General features: G+C 39.0%; 1 protein-coding gene across 1 annotated transcript; it reads left to right on the forward strand.

Moving 5' to 3' along the window:
- The first annotated feature begins 291 nt into the window (after window positions 1-291).
- wdr26b (WD repeat domain 26b) lies at window positions 292-20,940 on the forward strand. Its single transcript, XM_032584710.1, has 14 exons — window positions 292-1,006; window positions 3,142-3,241; window positions 5,265-5,321; window positions 8,598-8,734; window positions 10,792-10,889; window positions 11,007-11,163; window positions 12,671-12,809; window positions 13,612-13,752; window positions 14,301-14,420; window positions 15,812-15,957; window positions 16,048-16,126; window positions 16,267-16,396; window positions 17,194-17,388; window positions 17,473-20,940. Exons 1-14 carry the CDS (start codon window positions 699-701, stop codon window positions 17,496-17,498), a joined length of 1,833 nt encoding a protein of 610 aa, XP_032440601.1. The 5' UTR covers window positions 292-698; the 3' UTR covers window positions 17,499-20,940.
- Window positions 20,941-22,401: the final 1,461 nt, after the last annotated feature.

Here is a 22,401-nt window from a genome sequence, read left to right on the forward strand (position 1 = left end):
GACATTTTGGAACTAAACGTTAACATTACATTATTTAAATAATTTTTTCTACAGTTTAAGCATAATTAACTCATTTCAACACATTGTTGCAATTTGTCAGTTCACTGCTTTAAAAGATTTGTGTAAAATCTACAAAAACATTATATTAGTTTAAAAAATACATATGTCATAAAAACAACATTTGTACACTTTTGTATCTTCTGTTTTGTCAAATATTTAGTTATTATGCTAACTATGTTCCCATGCACCACCCATGGATTATATTCTACTCGGAAGCCTGCTAGTGTAGGAATTTCCGGCTACGTCAGGGCGTCAGGACTCCATTAGAGTTGCAGCTGTTTTGAGAGAAACATCAACAAAAACGAGCTGACATTAGGCTCTGAGTCTGGCAACAAGGCCTTCAATCTGGAAGCGTAACCTACATTTCCCACCCGGAGCTTCGCCGGTTTCTAACCACGGCCGCTCTCGGTGAGGAAACTCTGGCCTCCGCTTCCTCCTCCTCCGACTCGGACACCGGCGGAGCGTCGCCGCCCCCGCGGAAGAAACACCGAGCCTCGGCGGCGGAGGGAGCAGGAGAGCCCGGGGCTTCAGCCGTTGTAACAGGCCTCTCTGGAGTTGTCCTAGGACTTGCCGCACACTCTCAAACCACCTCTACCATCCACTTTAATCGAAGTGTTGTTAACAACTTTAGCAACAGCATGCAGTCAAACGGGGCAGGACAGGGACAAGAATCCTCTGAGCTTCCCTGCCTGAACAGCGCACAAAACGGGGAGTCATCATCCTCGGCCGGTGGAACCCACTCAAACGGGCTTCTGTCCAACGCAGACAACGGTAACGGTGTCGGTACCAGTAACGGGTCTTCTGTTGGACCTTGTTCGGGGACTTCGGCTACCTCCACGGCCTCAGGTTCGGAGGTGGGCTCGTTGAAAAAGAAGAAACGGCTGTCGCAGACGGAGGAAGATGTCATACGATTAATAGGACAACATCTCCACGGACTAGGGCTGAAGTAAGTTTATCCAATGTGTCAGTCGTAGAAAAACTTCAGCAGACATCAAATATTAGCGATGAACATTTCAAGTATAATCCACATCACTGTTTTTTCTTGTGATAGTGCAGTTGCTAAAAGCGCTATTAGGAGCGCTTGACACACAAACATGGGGGGATGGGGTAGTAAGTTAGCCTGTGAGCTCGGCAGTTGGTAGGAAGAAGGGGTCCATCTTGCACAATAACAGTTAGCTTCAAAGCTAATAGCATTTGGCTGCGCTGAGGTGCTGTGCCCTGACATCAGATATTTAACACAACATAAAACACAAGCTACAGTTTAACAGCTCATCACATGTAACGCAACACGAAGCACGTTTTTGAAATTAGGACATGATGTACTGTCAACATATATGGATTTCGCACTGGATAAAAGCATTACATCATCCAACGTTAGTACCGTTTATTCACACTTAACAAGGCTTAACTTTTTCGTACGATCTATTCACAACACATCAATATGAAGTGTTTTATTTGTGTTAAAGGGGATGTTGTTGCAGCTTCTTAATGATGTGCTAAAGCAGGATTATCGAGTTTGTTGGGTACCTGTTTGCGGTTCAAAGGCTGTTGCGCAAAAAAATTGCGGAGAAATGTTAAGGTTAATGTATAGATTGTCAAGCCAGCGCGATTCGAGGTTTTCGTGTATTGTTTTTGCTCTGCTGCAAAATATATTTTTAACCTCCGGCGCAATATAAATAATAGTGTAATGCGTAAAAGCACTGTAATAACAAGGCAGCATCTGGTTATTATTCCTCGTCTTTTCCAACTCCGCATTTCTTTATATCCGTCATTTTGTGAAGCTTTGTAGATTTAGGTATTTGTTTCCCCCGTCTCGTTTTTATACGACTGTCTCCTGCAGATTATGTCTCTCTAGCATTAATGCCCTAATTCCCGTGTCTCATCGTCACAGATATTTGTCAACAGTCAGCCAGAACCTGTGACATGCATTTTATTGAGGGCATGTGTTTATTTGAAGACGGCACACGGGCATTTGTTCCTGAAATGAGCAGAATCAGATGGTTTCATGGCGGCTGAGGAATGCGCTCTCTACCAGCTGTTTTAGATGGAAACGCTTTGCTTGAATCTAATTATAGCCGCGGTGGGGGTTTCAGGATATGCATGTGTGTGTGCACTCATCGTTTTCAAAGTGACTGTTGTATATAAGCTTAAACCTGCGCTGATCTGTGCTGTCCAGCTGAGAAAGTAAAAGCAGCCATTACAGGGTTTTATAAAAGACAGCCTTAATGTTGCTCTATCCATTGAGATGGGGGTAGGGGGACTGGGGGGGGGGGGATACATGGCATTGCCTGGTATGAAACAGAGCCCCTATATTTCAGCAGGGGAAATACAGGATAAATCAGTATTGCAGTCAGCTGGGTGAGAGGCTCAACACGAAGCTGCTGCGCCACTTCATTGATACCTGAGAATGATGTCATCATGCTGAAAGGTGTCTGCTCCCCCCTTCAACACCTCCCACACCTCCTTCCCCCGCCACCCCGCGCCTCCTCGTTTTCATCTCGGCAAGCGCATTTATGGTGTCCTTAGCTGGGAGATGCTGTTTGGACAGATGGTAATGGTTCATGGTTGACAAGCTGAGAGGGTGATGTCAACTGCAGAGAAAGCTCACCCCATGTTAATGAACCTCCTACTGTCCACACATAATGCTCCGGTCATGACACAAGTGCTCTGTGTTGGTTTCCCTCAGATATAGGGAGCTATTAAGTTTATGTCACCAGGTAGAGTTGATGATGCCCCCTCTGCATTAAAGTGTTCTCACAGACCACCGTGCCTCTGATTTTAACCCTTTCAGTTGCATTTTGTTGCAAAAAGAAATGCGACGATGATAATAAATAGCTCCGATATGTCACTTCATATAATCATGTTCTGACATTTCGACATCCTGCTGACTGAGCTCACAGTTCTGATTACCCACTCACTGCTGACACTGAGATGCCTCCTTCATGCTTAATTTCAAAGTCACCCATCCCCTACTTTTCTTCTTTTTTTTACTGTCTTCTGTCTATACATCAGCATAACTTTGTCTGCTTCTCCTCCAACCCCTCACCCCTCCCCTCTGTCTGTGTGTGTGTGTGTCTGCAGTCAGACGGTGGACCTGCTGATGCAGGAATCAGGCTGCAGACTGGAGCACCCTTCAGCGTCCAAATTCCGCAACCACGTCATGGAGGGGGAGTGGGACAAGGTTAGTTTGGATGGCTATTATTGATGAGTTAAGGTTTGATAAACATGGAATGTGGGAATGTGCTTTGAATCTGTTGTGCTATTCACACTTTAAAAATATAAATGTGTTTGTTTAAAAATTGTATATAATAAAGGACATAAATCTTATTAGAGGTTCTTTCAGGTTGTATAGAAAGGCATTGACCTACCTTTGTGGTTTATCTGTTATACAAGTTTAATTTTGTTCTCCAGTTATTAATTAGTGTATTTGACATTTTTAATTTGTTATATAGTCAATAAACATGCAAAAAAATTTCATACATTTCAAACAAAAATCTATAATTGGTCATGTTAAAACCACAAGCCTTATTGTATAAAATAACATTTAGTACGACTTACTGCTTTTCTCTAACATTGTAGTCACGCTAAAGAATCCCTAAGTTTTCAACACCTGAAAGAGCAATGCTCAGTCCAACTTCCAAAAATGGAAAGAGTGTAACCCAGCTGCAAACCAACCAGGCATGAATATTATTGACCTGCAGCTGGACAGCTATCAGTCATCCACTGTACAAACCTGACCCTTAAGGAAGATTGGCTACTATAAAGCCATTTTTGAAAGAAACACAGAAGAAGTCCTGTTTGTATTTTACCGTAAGCCATATAAGAGACACATCAAGCACATGTAAGAAGGTTACTTTGGTCAGATCAAACCAAAACTGAACTCTATACCCTCCATGCAGAATGCTGTATGGCAGAAAACAACCTCCCCTGAGTAAAACACAGAGTTGGTGGTCCAGCAGTGCTTCTCTTCAGCAGAGACATGGAAGATGTTCAGAGCTAAATACAGGCTGATCCTGGAAGAAATCCTTAGAGACTGCAAAAGACTGCAGCCTGTTGAGAGGGTCCACCTTCCAATAGTAACCTCCACTGGGACATTTGGAAGGTTTTGATCAAAGCATCTTAGTGTTAGAATTTTCCAATCAAACTCTAGGCCTTATTTTTAACAGCATATTAGAGGAATTAAATTTGAGAGCACTCTTTATCTATTTTGACTAAGCTTGAACTTTCCTGAAACAAAATAGGAAAGCTCCTGCTTTGCCCCCAAAAAACTTAGTTTAGTTCTCTGTGTGCATGCAGTCTCACTTTTCATCTACTTTTTGTATAAAGAAATAAAACATAGAAATGTGCATCCTTAGTATGCTCTACTGTATCTGTCCATCATATAAACTCCTAATAAAATACCTTGAAATCTGTGGTTTTACTATAGGAAAAAGTTTCAGTTATATAAATATTTTTGCAAGATGCTGATGAAAAATACTATGGACTGCATAATTTCAGGTGATGTGTTGGCATTTTTAGAACGTTTGTTTTGCTAAGAAATCAGGTGATCTACAACAATAAAAATATGAATGCTATAAATACTGTTTTTATCTCCATAACAATATTGCTTTGTACTAAGGGTTTACTCTATTGGATAGTTTTGTAATTGTATGATAGTTAATAATACATGTTTTAAATTTTAGAATTGTATAAAATATGTATTATTTGATCAGAACATTATATTAAATCCAGTAATGAGTTCAGCACTGCTGAAAATTCTGTTCCAGAATTTAACACAGTCTGACGTACATTTTATCACATTCTTTTAATTTTCAAGCTTTGTTGCATTTCTTCCTTTCTAGAGCTTAAGCTAGGCTTAGAAAAATTCAGACCTTATTAAAAAGAAGCATTGCAAAATGATGAACTTAAGCCAAAAGCATTCAGTGTTTGCTTAAGTCAAGTGGTTGTAAATTTGTGCATGTGGGTGGAAGGTTTGTTCTTCCCACAAAGCTACTTGTAAATCTAAGATGTGATTGTTCTGCTCAGTTTTTATCAAAGAACATGGAAACTGTGAAAGCCTCGTGGACAGTAGCCATACCATCTCTACCACTTAATGTTCATATTGCTATTTTTTTTTTCTCCTCTTCTGCATGCATTGAAACTGCTGAGCTAACAATTTCTCTCTGTGTCTCCCTACCATCATGTACCCTTTGTTTTTGGTCCAGGCTGAGAATGATCTCAACGAACTGAGAGCACTGATGCATTCTCCCAACGCCATTGTGGTAAGCACCCGCTTTGCCCAAACCCTGAACTGGGCTGAATGACAGTCAGTCAGCACACAGGCTGTGCTGGAGGTTCCAGAACTGTATCAGTAGAAACCGGGCCTGTGTTGTGGAGCTTTAAAACGCCTAAATGTTCTGGATAAAGAGTTAAAAATGGACCACACACTGGATTTAAGGAAGGAATATGCTATTTTGCTGAATTATTCGTTTTGGCTTATTTACTTTTTTCTTTATTTCTTCAATTTGTTATACTTTGCCATTTTTTATGAATCGTACTTAAAGCAAATTACAGCGCCTACTGGTTTTTAATGTATTGCTTTAGTTTGCAATGCTCTGTGATGTCTGAGTCAAGCTTCTTCTGCTCTCTTTCATAAATTACAAAGCAGTGCTATTAAAAATAAATAGAATGGTTAAATTTAAGGGGAAAAAAATTTAGATAGAACCATATTCTGCCCTGTATCCCAGTGAAAATTAGCAGTTGGGAGACGGTCGCTGCAGGGTCATGTACTTTTAGAAATACAGCATGTGGGTGGATGCTGCCTTGAATTTATGTGTGGTTGTCTCAACTCTGCTTGTATCAGTTGTCGGGGTCGTGCTGCATCCCTGAGATAAGACTCAAATTTAATACCAAAGATATCTCTGCTTGCACTGATCAGTAAACACGTTTCTGTTACCCTCAGCGTGAAATAAAGAGACGGAGAGGGTTGATTTCAACAGTGGTAGGAGTGTAATTGAAAATAACAGTGGAAATATCGTGTGCGGGGTCGAAACGGGTGCTTTCACTATTTGAAATTGGCTGAATTATTATTATAATTTTTTTTCAATCTTTTAAAATTAAGTTGAAGCAGTGCCTGAAATGGTAGCTGAATGTGTTTATCCTGCCATCTGGATTTCCATTTTGATTTCAAAGTTCATGTTTAAAGTTGCTCCCTTTAAAGTACACAAGCAACACTGGCAAAGAAGTGGTACATCATCAAGTTGGATAAATAGTTGGAGAAGAATAGGACCAATAATGGCCATTACTTTCCCTCTCCTGTTCAGAAAGATTATACTGTTCTGTAGTGCAGTCCAACCTTCTAATTGTCCTCTTTACTCTCTTAAATCTCTGCCATTCTTCATGTTTCTTTATTGGGTTCGTTAACTGTTTATGGAAACGGTTAAACCTTTAACCGTTGTGGGGGTGGGGAGTGGGTGGGGGGTGGAGGGGGCTTATTAAGCTAGCTAATGCCAGATTTAACAATCTGACAAACTGATAAACGGAAAGTTGAATTTAGCGTCCTATAAAACAATGCATTTATTGTTTGTAATGTTAAAAAATGAGCTCAGCCGACATGCCAAAATAAGCTCCACGTGACAGCAATGCACATTTGAATGTAATGCTTTTTTTAAGAGGCTTTAAACATACTTGAAAAGGGAATGGAGTTGCTATTTAGTGCTACAACACAAGGCCATAATTTGAGCAATCATGCCTTTGCATTATTATATATGGCTTCTGTGTTCTTGCTATGCTAGCCTCACCAGTCAGGGTATGCAGTTGTTGAAAAACATTGCCATGGTTGCTTTCTGAATTAAAGTTAAACATTGTGAGACTTTAGACTGATATTAAATGGCATGAGTTTTACAACTATAAGACCATGTTCAGACCTGGTATTAAAATACACCCTGACTGATTCGGATAAAAGTAGATCCCACTAAGCACTGTTATTTAGTTCTGTCCTGCGTGATCAGATTTCAGTAACTTCCTTTGCACACAGATGAGCAGGTCGCCACATCACAGGGGTGGGCTGCCAGCTGAGACATAAACTGGACATCAGCAGGTCCTCTGATGTTTCCGCATTACCTCTGAAACTTCCAGTCACATGAGCTGCATTATTAATCAGTTATTAACATCATTGAGGTTTAGATGAGTTGCATTTTGCTATTTTAGTTTGGCTTCAAAATCTCTATGAACGTAAATATATAGCTGAACAGATGTGTTATGGGAGAAGTAAAATGTTAGAGCTCAAAATGCTCTATATTAGTGGACGGACACTGAAGAATGTAAACTATAATTTATAATTGTTTGCGCAAAGTGTTTTAGCCTGCACTAATAAAGTGACAAGATATTTGTCAGATACAGATTTTGTTCCCGTGAGTCATTTTTTAAATTATTAACTTTTATGCAAGGATTGCAGTGGGTGCAATTAGCTAAAAAAAGTACAAGGAACAAACATTCACCCATGCAGCATTCTAAAGTCTATTGGTCTATATAAAAAAACATATTTTGAGAAAAAAATCTTCTTTTTTTTCTCTCTATAAAGAGGATTCCATGAAATTTATTATCTCTGGTTATTAAAAATAATCCTCATGCTGAGTTTTCCAGAGGTCATGAGGTCATGTCTGTGGGTTCTCCTTCAATGTGTCCCAGGACGGTTGTGTTTAGTGACAAACTGATGCAGATACTTGTGTCCCAGAACGTCCCAGTTAGAATACTGGGTGAATATGTGATCTTAATAAAGGCACCTCATTTACATAAAAGTCAGACTATCAAGTACCGGTACTTAAATTTTCCTTCATTTAGAGATTATAAAATTTATTAACATGAAGTGTTTTTCTTTGTTCAGATATGTGCCTAGTTTAAATTTTTTTTTTCTTTTAGTAAATCACATGGAAAAAGGCAGCCATTTATGGGGGGGTTTCTTGCTGCCTGGCTCGTTATAGGCAGAATCATAACTTCAAACATGTAAACAGAATCATAAAACAGCTTCTGGCTTCCACTGTGTGCTGCCTCAACAGGGGATCTTTTCAAAGTAGGGGAGCTTTATTCAGCACAGCATGTGGGAGATGTGGTCATGCATCCTTAGACTGAAGCTGCCCCACCACTCCCTCTATACAGTTTCCAGTACAGTAGCAGATAATAGAATATTCAACTCTCCATGAGGGTTTATACATATCATTTACTTTGAGTGCTTAACTTCAGCACACCTTTAAAACGCAGGGAGAAATCACTTTTGGCTTAAAATGGATTCATTCCAACACTTTTTAGGTATTTTCAAGGCAAAGATTAAAGATTGTGCTGATAAATTACAGATGTCAGTATATAAACAGTTTGTAAACTAACTATTATTTCAAATTTTGCTTTGAGAACTGTTTAGAAACTCTATTCCTCTGCTGTGAAGTACTTTTAAGTATTTTAGGGATGTATTCATTAATGCTTTCTTTAATCGTTTTAATCTAATAAAAACAGGGTTTTTACTTTTGTCCATTGTTTTATTGTTGTCTTCTTCTCTTCCTCAGCGCATGAAGTTCCTGCTGCTGCAACAGAAGTACCTAGAGTATCTGGAGGACGGCAAGGTCCTGGAGGCTCTGCAGGTCCTCCGGGGAGAACTGACGCCGCTCAAATACAACACGGATCGGATCCACGTCCTCAGCGGGTACTTTCTGATGTTTCACCAATTTCACAAATGATTCACTCAAAGTACTACATTTAAACAGCTCCACACATTTACATTTCTCTCTGTAAAAATGCACAATATTGGCAGTTAGGTTCTTAAATGTTATTTAGCTTATAGTATGCTCTTTTTTATTGTTTTGTTTTTATTATTCATCACAACACAGCTTATGGTACTTTGAATTTTGATATATATTTGCAGATGAAGTAAACTGTCATCAGCTGGGCTTTGATGAAAAGATAAAAAGCAGAGATAGCCAACAAGATGAGTAGTTCAAACACTTAGTATTAACTTCAAAGAGAAGCTACTTAAAAAACTGAACAGAGGAAAACGGCCACTGGCTACTCGGGCAGTGCTTCTGTAGGAAGCAAGCAACTAAAGGCTGAAACTGTGGCAAAATATAAGATTAAATTAGGTCAAATTTGTAGTCAGTTGTTGTTGCAAGGAGTGTTAAAAGCTGCCATGAGATGTTAGCTTGGTGTTGTGGAGGAATTAGGGAACAGCAGAGGAATTAAAAAGACATCAAAGGACCTAGCTGTTCTTCTATTTTCATTAAGTGAGACAAGTAAATCAAGACCTGATTTGCTTTATTTGTGAATTATGAGCTTGTTAGTTTTTAATACTGTTTGTATACATGTCATTTTGGTTTTAAAGTTAAAGAATTACTTCTTTAATCTGTTACCTGCTGTGATGAGTTTGGCGACAATATCACTTTGCATCTTTAGGATTTTTTACTCTGTTTTGTATTTTGCCAATGTGCCAATTGTCAACCTTTCTTATGCTTATAGGTTATTGTCATGTCTTGCTTGTTCTCTAAGACTTTACTGTTACTTATTTTAAGTGTCGCTCAGACAACCTTGTTGTTGCCAAGACTGGGCCAGCCGTGTATTTTTACTGGGATGTAGCAGAAAGCCTACATCTGGGACATTTTTGGAATCAACTTTAAATCACAACAAATGTCTCTAAGGGCTGCTGTTGGTTCTGGCAGCAACGACTTAACTGACCCATGTGTATTCATTGGCTGAGAGCACCGTCAGTACTTTCTCATGATTTCAGAAAATAAGCAGTGCTCATGTTAAAGAATGTTGTAAAACAAACTACACGAGTCTCTGTGACAATACAGTCAGTCAGTGATATTTAAATGTATGCTTCATTCAGAAACCCGTGTTACCCTGTAATACTCCTGTTAGCAGTATGCTGCTCTTAAGTCAACAGGTTGCTTCTACCTCAATTAATACAGTGAATGATATGGTTATAACTATAAACCCAGCTCTTGATATGAGACTATACATAATGTTGTGTCTTCAAGATTGACATGCAGTGCGTAGGACACCGAATGATCAGGCTCTTGGAAACTCGTCACACTTACAGTAATTATAATGACATTTTAAAAAATGTGTGAAGCAAGGTACAATTCATGCAAAGATAATATTTGGTTAAGAATAAAAAAGATGCCTCAATCTCGAGTCTAGCAGACAGTTTGAATATGCCCTCAAAAGGCATCAAGAGATGTGGGTGGAAAAGAGAAAAAGAACAAACAGTGACTTGATAATCGCGTGTGGTGTGGAGTCTCGCTTCACCTCCTGTCCACCTTACTTCTTTTTCTGTGTTGTTCGTAGTTTAGGGCGCCCAAATGACTAGCACTGCCCCTGGTCATGACTGACTATTAAATTAGATTTGTCCAGGCATTTCATTTAATGTACATTAAAACATTGTTTTAATTATTAAATATTCAGTTTACGCATGTTTTTGATGGACTTCAAAAACATGCTATCAAGGCATTTTTGGTTAGCTTTTCCTTGTTATTTGCTGTCCGCCTCCAGACAAGAATGATATAAACATAATACAGCATGGGCATGTTGTGCAAAAAGAATAATTGTCATTTTGATTTACTCTGACCAGTCTTGTAGGTTAAATGAGATATTGTACAAGAAATGTTGCATCTAATAAAGTTTTGGTTGTGCAATGAATCATGTTAGTTTTTTTGATTTTTACCAACCAATTTTTACCCTAAACCTTGACCTTGTATTTTCTTGCAGGTACCTAATGTGTAGCCACGCCGACGACCTCCGAGCCAAGGCAGAGTGGGAGGGCAAGGGCACAGCCTCTCGCTCCAGGCTCCTGGATAAATTACAGAGTGAGGAGATGCTTTCCATTTAATAAGCCTGTGGAGCTAGCACATGTTGCCCAGCTTCCACACATACATTTGATGTGCTGAGGTGAACTATCTTCCCGCTTTCTGACCATGTTACAGCGTACCTGCCCCCATCGGTGATGCTGCCTCCTCGGCGACTACACACTTTGCTGCGGCAAGCGGTGGAACTACAGAGGGATCGCTGTCTTTATCACAACACCAAGCTGGACAACAACCTGGATTCAGTCTCTCTTCTCCTCGATCATGTCTGCAGCAGGTTGGTTCTGCAGCATCAGTCATAAAGTGAAAATGTTGATGGAAATGCATCTTAGGTCTGAGAAGTGTACACAACCTTGTTAAAATGGTGAGTTTTTGTGTTGTAAAAAAAAAATGGTTTGAGGAGGGTTGGACACAAGCAGGAAGCGTGATGTTTGTTTTCCCCTCATTACTGCCTGTTGAGGCTGTCAACATATTCAACTGAGCTTTAATATATTCAGTCAACGGAATTAAATTCTACTTCAGTTACAGATGGTGAGATAAATTTGAAGTTGTCACATCTAAAACAGTAAGTGGTCTTGAAGATTTCTTTAAATAAAAAATGGATAAATATTATCGCTTCTTACCGCTGTGCTCTTTGTATAGTAACAGTCATATATTAGCTAGTTAATTAGCCCTGGTGTCATTCGCTATGTTGGTCTGTCACAATAACAGTTTTTACTGGACAATAAATTGTCCTAGAAATTATTGCGATAAACAATAACATTGTTATTTTGAGACTATTTTCCAAGTAATATATTGATAATGGCATAACAACAAACGGTTGCTCTCTTATAGACCAATAAACTTTAATTTTATGAAGAGCACTTAAAAATGGAAGATATTTTAAATATCCCAAATAAAACTAAACAACCAAAAACAATAAACAAAAATACAAACCACACACAACCGAACCCATAAATAAAATGGATTATGGTGTTTCTTTGAACAAAATTAACCGGAATGGAAATTATCAAGTTAATTTTAATTTTTCATGCGATTAATTGCTTTATTGTGATAGGCATAGGCTGCTTTTACATAGGAAGCAATGTGTTGTTTTTTTTTAGTCAAAGTCGATGAAGTTACCAATAGTCCCAAATAGCGGTCGGTCAGCTACAAAGCGGGATTTTATTTTATCAGGATAACAGTAAATGAAAATTACAAGTGTTTTTGCTTCAAGTGGTAAAGCATTTGTGTGTTCCTTTGTACTAGTTTTATTATAATTTAAGTTATTTACAAGTTGTGTATATGTCTCCCCTCCTTTTTTGTTTTGTTAATGTACTTTTATGTTCATTGACTATGTTCATTATGTACTTTTATCTTAAGGAAAGCTTGGGAAAAAAACAATTCACAGCCAAATCAATCAATAGTTTCTTGATGAGAGGAACATGTATTGTTTGAAGTGGCCTAGCTTGTCCTCACAATCTCATAGGTTTGGAGAACTTTTGTAAGACAGACTTGGCAAAAACTGAAACTGGATGGAAATGGGCTTTAATAAAGTATTTACTCAAGGATCCACAGAAATGCAATATTCCTCCCACCACGCTTGTGTTTTTTTAGCTGAATTATGCAGGACGAACATCACGTGGACACTTTTGCATTCTCAAATTTCTGTTCTCTTCGTACATCTGAAAATACTATAAATGCTACATTTTGAGGGCCAGTTTGTATCCTGTTGTTGAATTTTCAAAATGTATTCACCGGTGGGTTTTGTAGACTTTAAAAATCAATCTGTTTTCTTTCTGCAGGAAACAGTTTCCCTGTTACACCCAGCAGATTCTGACAGAGCATTGTAATGAAGTGTGGTTCTGCAAATTCTCAAATGATGGCACCAAACTAGCAACTGGCTCCAAAGACACGACTGTCATAATCTGGCAAGTGGACCCGGTGAGTGTGCAAACATACACGCCTTACTCATTTGACTGCAGTCTGTTGGAGATTGTAGTAGTTGCAGTCTCTTTTTAGGTCTAAACTAGAAAAATATATACTTTCAAATTATCAAGAGACGATGTGTGCTCATCTATTAAAATATAACGAGTGAAAGTTAAAATGTGCTGTTGCAACACAATCTATTTTTGCAAAAGCAAATATAATTTAAGACAGAAACTAGTAAGAAAACGGAGCTTTATCCCTAAGGTGTTAAGAAACTAGGGTGATATTAGAATTTTTGTTTGCTGAGATAAATAATGTGATTGGTGTGTTTAAGCTGTCTCTGTGCAACACGATCCTCCTCAAACGGAAATGGAGAGAAGATCAAACATTTACTGGATGAGAACACAATGACATGGGTTGAAATTAGCTCAGAGATTATGGAAAACCAAATAGGTCCTTTTATAGAACCGGTTAAGAATTAGCTCAAGCTTAAAGCACTGGAACTGCTTTAATGTTGTCCTTTCTTCAAACATTCAGCTGAAAATCTATTTGAAACACCTGGAATTGGCAATCTGGATCTAGTTCTCCTTATGTCCTCTCAAGTGTCTTGCTACTGTCTTGTATGAGATTATCCAAGTTTAACAGAGTTTCTCACTAAACCAGTAGAGAGAAGATGTTCTAAAATAAATGCTTTTAGAGCATTTATTTAATGCTCTAAAAGGTAGTCTGATGAAAGGTAAATCTGAATGAAATAAAGTTAAAAATGCCATTATAAAGTCTCCTATTCAGTAATGCATCATTTGTGCCTGCCATGTAGGAGAGCCACCAACTGAAGCTGCTGCGAACCCTGGAGGGGCACGCATACGGCGTCTCCTACTTAGCCTGGAGTCCTGACGACACCTACCTGATCGCCTGTGGACCTGACGATTGCTCTGAGCTCTGGCTCTGGAATGTTCAGGTAAAATTAAAAGAAAGAAGGAAAGAAAATAAAAAAGTATCCTTAAATATTCTTTTCAACACCATTCAGACAGGAAATTGGGCCTTTGCTGTTGGCACGGATTGTTGGCTTCATACCTCAATTAATGAGCATTGTCATACAGAGATATTTTCTTCTACACAGTTATAGGATGCTTCAGCTGTCAGAATTTATTTATATACTATTGGTTTTATTTGGGATACTCTGATCTCATGCATTATATCGCAGTTTCTGTATCATTCAGCTTGACACACAGTAAGTGTGTCTCCTCATAGCCATCCTCGGTATGACGCGGTTACCTAAGCACCATTAATCGTATCTTAAGTCTGAAAAGTGCTATGGATACCCTGTAGTGTGCTATTTGTACTCAATGACCTTTTCTTTTCACCCATCCTCTCTTCTCCCCTCCCCTCTCTATTTTTTTTTTTCTTACTCATCCCTCCCCCTCTCTTGCTCAATGTGTCTTCTCACTCTCTCCCTTCCCCCCATTTCCTTCTCTGTGTTTCTCTATAAATACCAATCTTTGCCAGACGGGGGAGCTGCGGACCAAGATGTCCCAGTCCCACGAAGACAGTCTTACCAGTGTGGCCTGGAATCCTGACGGCAAACGCTTTGTCACCGGTGGACAAAGGGGGCAGTTTTATCAGTGTGTAAGTCCTCCAGTCATTTACCAACTTTTACAAACACAATTCTTTGGATTTTTTCATTTTGCCACAATCACAAACATTGTAGTGTTTTATTTGGATGTTATTTGATCCACAAACACAAAGTAGTGCATAATTGTGAAGTGAAAGGATATTATGACATATAGACCTGAAGCAAGGTGCTTGTTTGTATTTAGTCCTGATTAAAAACTTCATAAAACTATCTATTGCTGCAATTTCAGCTGCAGGTCTTTTAGTGTTTCTTGACTAGTTTTATATACTTGGGCATTCAAATTTGTGCTTAATCTTCTTCTGATGTTTGACTGGATCATTCTAATGTTTTGATTTAAACATTATAAACTAGGGCTGTTGTAAAAGAATATTTTAGTAATCGAGTACTCTATAGAATATTTTTATGATTACCCGAGGAATCGGATCTCTCTCCCTGTCTCTCTCTCACTCTCTTTTTCTTCCTCTCTCTCTCAGCGCCATTCCTACCGTTTGCTCCAAAAGCTGTCATTACGCCACAAAATTCAACACTCGTTATTTGTCCCCCAAACTCTGACAAAACGCCGCACAATTCAACACCATGCTGCTACCATTTCACAACAACTCATAGGCGGAAGTAAGAGAGCTGCCCACCACAAATAATAATCCGGCTGGAACATGGTGCGCTACATAATTCAGCAAAGCTTCGAGGCAGACACATTTTCCTTGAGGAATTTTAATAATTGAGGTACTCTAATCATTCAAGGAATCATTTCAGCCCTATTATAAACCAATATTTCACTAACTTCATTTTAGCTCTGGCTAGATGTTTATGTGACCTCCTGGAAGGTCACCCTAAACCCCAATCGTATTTAAAATGTCTTCTTCCCAGTCTTCCATATTAGCCAGACCAATAATTATTGAGTTGAATGATTTTCCCATCTGGATCCCTGCAGCTCCCCCAGAGTAACTGTAGACCTTCTGGTTGATTTTCTGAATAATGTTCTCCTTATAATGCTTTGAACTTTTTTTGTAGTTTCATGCCTAACCGTTCTGCTGTTTCTTTTAGTATTAACAGAGTAAATGTGGCTGAAGGCCAATGCACAACATCCTTTCAGATGCTCCTTTCTATGCTCCTTTCATGCCACAATTATGCTGAACCATAATGTTAAAACCATTGTTTTTTGTTTTAACATAACAAACCCTGTAAGCATAATGACCAGTTTGCAAGGCATTTGAAGCTCCAGAGTCTTTGCATTTGGCTGCTACTTGATGTAGGTGGTTGTGATTAGACAGTCGTGGCTTTGGCTTGGAGTTAAAAACTAAACAGGGTACCCTGCTATGCGTGTGTGTATGCCCGTCTTCCTGTTAAGAATAAGGGCTTAGGGTCCTGCTGTCTGTGTTATCAGGACCTGGACGGGAACTTGTTGGACTCGTGGGAGGGGGTGAGAGTTCAGTGCCTGTGGTGCCTGAGCGATGGGAAGACTGTGCTGGCCTCGGACACCCATCAGCGTATCAGAGGGTACAACTTTGAGGACCTCACAGACAGAAACATGTATGTATATTTTGAAATGAGAATGAAAGATGGGACTTAATGTAATTCATTTTAATAGCAGATAAATTATTTTCACATGTTTTTTTACAGAGTTCAAGAGGACCACCCTATCATGTCTTTTACCGTTTCAAAGAACGGTAGATTAGCTTTGTTAAATGTAGCAACTCAGGTAAGCTAATCAGTTCTATCGAGTTGCTTGTAAGCAAAATAAATGTATTGGAGAAATATAATAGATTTGGGGATTAATAAAGTATTTTTAAATTAAATAGAATTTTGAATTGAAACTGGTTTCAACATGCTTCACTATAGGGAGTGCACCTGTGGGATCTTCAAGATCGGGTGCTTGTGAGGAAGTACCAAGGTGTGACCCAGGGCTTCTACACCATCCACTCCTGCTTTGGAGGACACAATGAAGACTTCATCGCCAGTGGCAGCGAAGGTACAGTGAAAAGGCAGATGAAGGCCATTGACAAAAAACAGTTTACAATAGAACTAAACTTGGTTGCCTAATGTGGGAAAGCATCTCCTACCAAAGTGTTTTTGTTTTTTTCATTAATTTTTTCTGAACCAACAACTCTTAGACAGAACATCTATTTTTTCTACATTCAGTCTCTAAAACAAACAAAAAAAAACCCCATTATTTTTAGATGTACATAGTGGGAAATTAGCACATCCTGCCAACTGTGAAACATGGTAGTGGCAGCATCATGGTGTGGGGATGCCTCTCTTCAGCAGGGAGAGGAAAGCTGGTTTAAATTGTAAGAAAGATAAATAAAGCAAAATCCAGAGTAATCCTGGAAGAAAACCTGTTAAGAAAAGATTATGGATTCCGAGTGAGACAGTGACCGCCAGAGCTTTAATGGGCTGATTTTGATCAAGGTGCATTCTGTTATGGAGAGAAAATCAGTCTTTTAATAACTCAAAGATTTGTAAAAGGAAAAAAAAACATAATTTTCCTTCAACTTCATAATTATTTACTACTATGATTTGAGTTGATTCATCACAAAAAACGTGAATTTCTAAAATTCAATTTCTGTTCAAATACAATTCGAAATGTGTTGGTTAAAATTTTACAAAATGCAAAAGATTCTTTTGAGAAATTACGGGAAGACTTCAAATTTGAGGATGATATATAATCTTTTGTTATCGTCGTCGCTCTGAGCGGTGGTATTTCTGTCCCTGTTCTAAATATATTTTCGTCCGTCTGTTCACTACCTTTTCCATCTATCCCACCAGACCATAAAGTGTACATCTGGCATAGGCGTGGCGAACTTCCTATTGCCGAGCTCACAGGCCATACACGCACCGTTAACTGTGTGAGCTGGAACCCAGCCATCCCGGGTCTCATGGCGTCCGCCTCGGATGACGGCACAGTGCGCATCTGGGGTCCCGCACCATTTCTCGATACGCAAGAGGCAGACGGACTCAACGGTAAGAGGTTTACGTTCAAACATGAGCTGTTCTCACAACCTATAATAACACGTTGCATGTTTTTCTTGCTTTTTGTCTCCTCAGAAAACAGCAGTAATATGGACAGTTGATGGTGACCTACAGAGCAGATGACGTCTCAATTTGACAACAACCCAAGAATCCTACAATATAACAAAACGTAAATGGGCAAATACAATTTGATATCACCAGAGAGAAAGCGAAGAAAAACCCAGCAAATGTCACCGACCCATCTGAGAAAACAAAAGTGAGAAAAATATGGCTCCAGACCGGCCTAGACAAATGGTGGACATGATGACGGACTCCCTGGAATTTTGGGTCCGCATCCCAAAAAAAATTTGGATCCCTTTCTAAAGGCCTGGAAAGTCAGTCAGAACTCAGCGGGATCTTCCTCTGATGGACTGTAACAGCTGTTCTCCTCACTTCTAACTGACCCCCCTCGTCCTCCATTTTGCTCCAGTGTCAGTAGACATGCCAGCTCTTTGCAAGTATCTGAGGAAATCCACGTCCACCCTGAGCCTGGGGCCCGCTGCATCCTCGCGATGCCTCCAGACGGACGGGGCGGACTAGCCCTCTCCTTGCCGGACTACGTCCGTCTGCCCTTTTGTCTCAGACTCTCTAATGTCTCTATGGACATGGGTGGGAACTTGTTGTTGAGAGAGGAGGATGGTGCGTGTGGGGTGGGCGAGGGCTATAGTAGGTCATCTGTGTGTTTTTCCTTTTCCCCTTTTTACTTGCTAGATTCTTCAGTCATTTGGACAAAAGCTGAAAATTCACGGTGAAACCATCAACAGACCAGCTGATAAGGAACACCGATAGGCTATGCTAACTGTTTGAAGTTTTTTTTTTTAAATGATAGTCATAGTGTTCATTCTTGTTTAAGAGGCGAACCCTAGCTCATGTAGTGCCCAAGGAAAACTTCAGCGTGAAGATTCCATGTTCTGTTTCTCAGCATTAAGAGGGGAAAAAAAACCTTTTTATCCCCTTATTTAACATCCATCACGGACAGCTCCCCCATTCCCTCCCTCCTGTCGAGCTAGCCTGTGCACAACTCCGTTAAATCTACCTATGAGGAGGACAGAGTGTTCCACAGGTTACATATCCACTGTGAGGGGGTCACACACTAGTGGCGAGGTGTGCTTTCCACCATCAAGACACGCATATATATATATGTATAAACACACACATATATATATAAACCGAGACCTTTCTCAGAAAGAGACGCTTTCAGACATGGAGTGCAACTTCATTTGCACGCTTAGTGACTGCTGTCCCTCCTGTGTGAGAGTGGATGAGTGTGAGTGTGAGTAATAGTGACAAGAGTGTTTTTTTGCATGCACACAGTAGAGCGAGAGTGGACATTATTGGGTGCAGATTTAATTGGCGCGTGTTCTCTTTTGTTGTTTTTTTTTTTTTGTATGTGTGCAACTCACACCAGCAGAAGATTCTCTCCCCTCATCCCCTTGTTTTCATAGTAAAATTGTTCAAGATTTTAAACCAATTCTGAGTTATCCAAAGCCCCATAGGGACCTCTCTAGCTGTGGAACAAAAAAAATGAGAGCCATTTTGTAAAAACAGAAAATCTTTTTTTTTTTAATGTGGGGCTTTCATTTTTACATTAGAATGTGTTTTGTCCTCAACGATGCAGCATTCAAATGGCACTGATATGTTGACATAAGATTCGTTGGGTGAAGCAAAGCAAAATACAAAAAACAAACAAAAAAAAAAAGCAATTTAAGTGAGAAACCAGAAAGAGGCTGAAAGTTGTAAAGGCATGGGCCGGTACGAGATTCTGTGAAAAATATATCACGTCTTCAGGGTATCCAAATATTTCCAGAAAACTTCCAAACAAAAATGTAGAAACATACTCAAGGTTCTTCCCCCCCCCCCCCCCCCCCCCCCCCCCCCATTTTTAAACAAAATACCAACAATTATTACTGCCACAAAAATATGATCGAATTGATTATTGCAGTTATAATAGTGTATTTAATATTTATTTATTATTCCGATATTGATCAATAGACTTGGAATATAAATAGAAACACCCACCAAGTTTTATTATTGCACAGTATCTGACACCTTTCTACTTGGACTATCCGTGCTGGTACCTAGCCTGCAGTCGTCTGCTTGACGGCATTCCAGCTGTAGTTTTAAAACAGCATTACTTTTGAAGAGTGATTGCTGGAGCTACTTCAGTTCCCAAAGTAAGCCGCTGGTAAACTTTTTACCATGAAACCGGCCCATGACCAGTTATCAGCGAAGGGTTATTTCATTAGAGAAGTCGATGATTGGAATTATTCGACAAGTTTATAAAAAGAAGAGGCATCAATAGCTAAAACCACGCTCCGAGCGCATTAGTTTGGGACTTTTGCAATCCTGAATCAAAGCAACACAAACTGCCTTCCTGTTCCCATAGTTGCACAGATCCCCCGCCCCCTCGGTATGTATGACTCCCTCACGGCACTTTGAGTGGTCTTTCTGCTCTCCTGCACATAAAGCGGTGGCATTAATCTTTAGTCTGTTGCCACCCAAAATGTTACATTGGTAAAGATTTAAAAACCTAATAGGAGATTTCAAGAGGATCTGAGTCCTCGCCATGCCTCTATGCACCCGATGTGAGTGATTGGCCCAAATGTGATGGAACTCAGCATTATAAGACAAAGCAATCTCATTTTGAAGGTACCCCTCTGGGAGTTTAGAGAGAGTTGGGCATCAACCTCCCCTTTGCTCTCCAGCCAAGTTATTCAGTGGTCTTTGCACCATTTAAAGCTTTCTTCCTCCCTTATTTCAGGGTATGTAATGACAATTCGCTACAGACTGATATAGTAAAATGTTTAAACCAGTGCTTTTGTCTGTTTTTATTGAACTTTTTTTGTTACTTAATTTTTTTTTTTTTTTTTTTTTTTTTTTTTTTTTGTTCACGTATATCATTTTTGGTTGATCTCTATCCCTGTATGATCATATTAAAATATAACCAGACATTTGGAGTCCTTCTTTTTTTTGTAACATAACTTCTCTTTCTTTTACGTGTATTTTTGTTTGTATTCAGTTGCATTTTTATCTACCACCACAATTACAAAACAATATGCACACCAACACTCTTTGCCAGTAGAAGCAGGGGAGGAGTCATGGTGTGTTTAAATGTTATCGAATCAGGTTCTAACTGTCCACCCATCGCCTTTAAAGAAATTCCTCCCTGTGAAGATTCTGCTTACTTGCATCTCTGTGTTTTAATATCTTCTGCTCGGTGTGCCATTGTAGATAGTCAGTTGCTACTTTTCCGACCTGTATTGAAGCCAAATCCCAGGCACACAGTTGTTTTCTTGTAGGTTATGTACGTCACGGACTGATATGCACACTCTAGAAACCTCTTCTCTCCCAAAACCACAGAATGGACTCCTCTTTCCATGCCATGAATCCATTTCAGAAGACTTGATGGAAATCAATGCACATTTTTAAAAACCCCAAAAAAAGTAATTCAGTAAAGAAAAAAAGTAAAAACAAAAAAACATCCTTCACCTGCTGGTGGCAAAATGCTATGTCTGTATGCAACCCGGTGTCTCCTCTGTTCTTCTGTCGGAGTTTGCCGAGGGAGTTGTTTCTGATTTAACTATGTCTTATTTCTCTGAGGTGATGGTGGTGGCGGGATGGGACCGGGGCGGGGAATAAGGGCTTACTGTAGCATCTCTAAGTTCCTTGGGCTCTAGGGTGGGAAGTGGGTGATGTGTTGGTTTGCGTTCAATGTCTTATTTACAACAGTGATTGTAATGTTTTGTATTGTTGTGTAGGAAAAGTGTTATGTATGCATATTTTCAATAAAGAATTCAGGGTTTTGAAAAAACAAATCTAAAATAATTTAATGGCACAGGGCCCAGGTTTTGGACACTTACAAGATGACTGGAAAACAAACCTTTTTTGAGCTTAAAACCTGCGTGCAAGTTAGGGGTGAAAAGTTATCACTAAATTCAGGCCCCAGTGAAGCATTCTGGGTTGATTCTGTTCTTGTTTAGATTACTGTATTAAATTATTTGATTTTGACATGTCTTGAAAGCTACATCGAGTCTAACAGAGAGGGGGGCTTGCTTTGACACCAGCATTAGGAATAACAAAATCTGTTGACAATAAATTCCACTTATTTTTAAGTAAGTCTTGTTGTTGGCCATCCATTTTTATATAGAGTTTGCCATTTTAGGGAGAGAGGAGACACATGAAAATGGTTCATGTGACTATTAAGCATGTAGAAAGTAAAGATGTGTAATCAGATTTACTACTGCTCATGATTAGGGGATGAAAGCTTTTGTGGTTAAATAAATGGAAGATCCAAAGTGAAACAATATGAACCTAAATCAGAATTTGTTTACATGACTAAAGGTTTGCCCAACAAGCAAACTTCTCTTTTAAGTACTTAAAAAAACAAGTTGACTGTTGAAAATTTATTGAAATTGTATATTATTATTTTTTTATTTCTAGATTTTTTTTTCAAAGACTAATTTTATAACAGTATATTACTGTTATAAAATGTAAACAACCTCTTAATTGAAGTATTTGTCAAATTGCGCCATCTGGTGGTATTGAAAACAACAAGGTGACCTATAAAAACGAAATGCTCTACTAACAAAACAAAAAAAGAAATCTGAAACTTAAAGTACAATAAACAATAAATGAGTTATCAGTAAAATAAATATTTTGAGCTATTTTAAGATGGGTATACTGTTATTGTTTATGAAGTAAATATTAATGCTACTGCAGATTAAACTGAAATGAACAAGCATGTAATACTAATTACATAACATGAAATATATCAATTGGTCCAAAGCTTAACAGTGTTTAAGTAATACATAATATGATTGTGGCTATTATGATGTTGGCATGATTTTAAAATGTGTTAAAGGGAAAGAGGAGAAAACTGATATGTAAAATGGCTGCTGAGATTTCTGAGTTCTGTAGTCACATTTCGGGTTATGTGAGAAGCCTCTAGCTTACCAGGCTAGATTT

This window comes from Xiphophorus hellerii, chromosome 15 (assembly GCF_003331165.1).
Source record: "Xiphophorus hellerii strain 12219 chromosome 15, Xiphophorus_hellerii-4.1, whole genome shotgun sequence".
Classification (NCBI taxonomy): Eukaryota; Metazoa; Chordata; class Actinopteri; order Cyprinodontiformes; family Poeciliidae; genus Xiphophorus; species Xiphophorus hellerii.

Coding starts and splice junctions, on each gene's coding strand:
- wdr26b (XM_032584710.1), top strand. CDS start 699: ATGCAGTCAAACGGGGCAGGACAGGGACAAGAATCCTCTGAGCTTCCC. Junction 10,890..11,006: donor GCTCCTGGATAAATTACAGA/GTGAGGAGATGC, acceptor ACCATGTTACAG/CGTACCTGCCCCCATCGGTG. Junction 16,127..16,266: donor TGTTAAATGTAGCAACTCAG/GTAAGCTAATCA, acceptor GCTTCACTATAG/GGAGTGCACCTGTGGGATCT.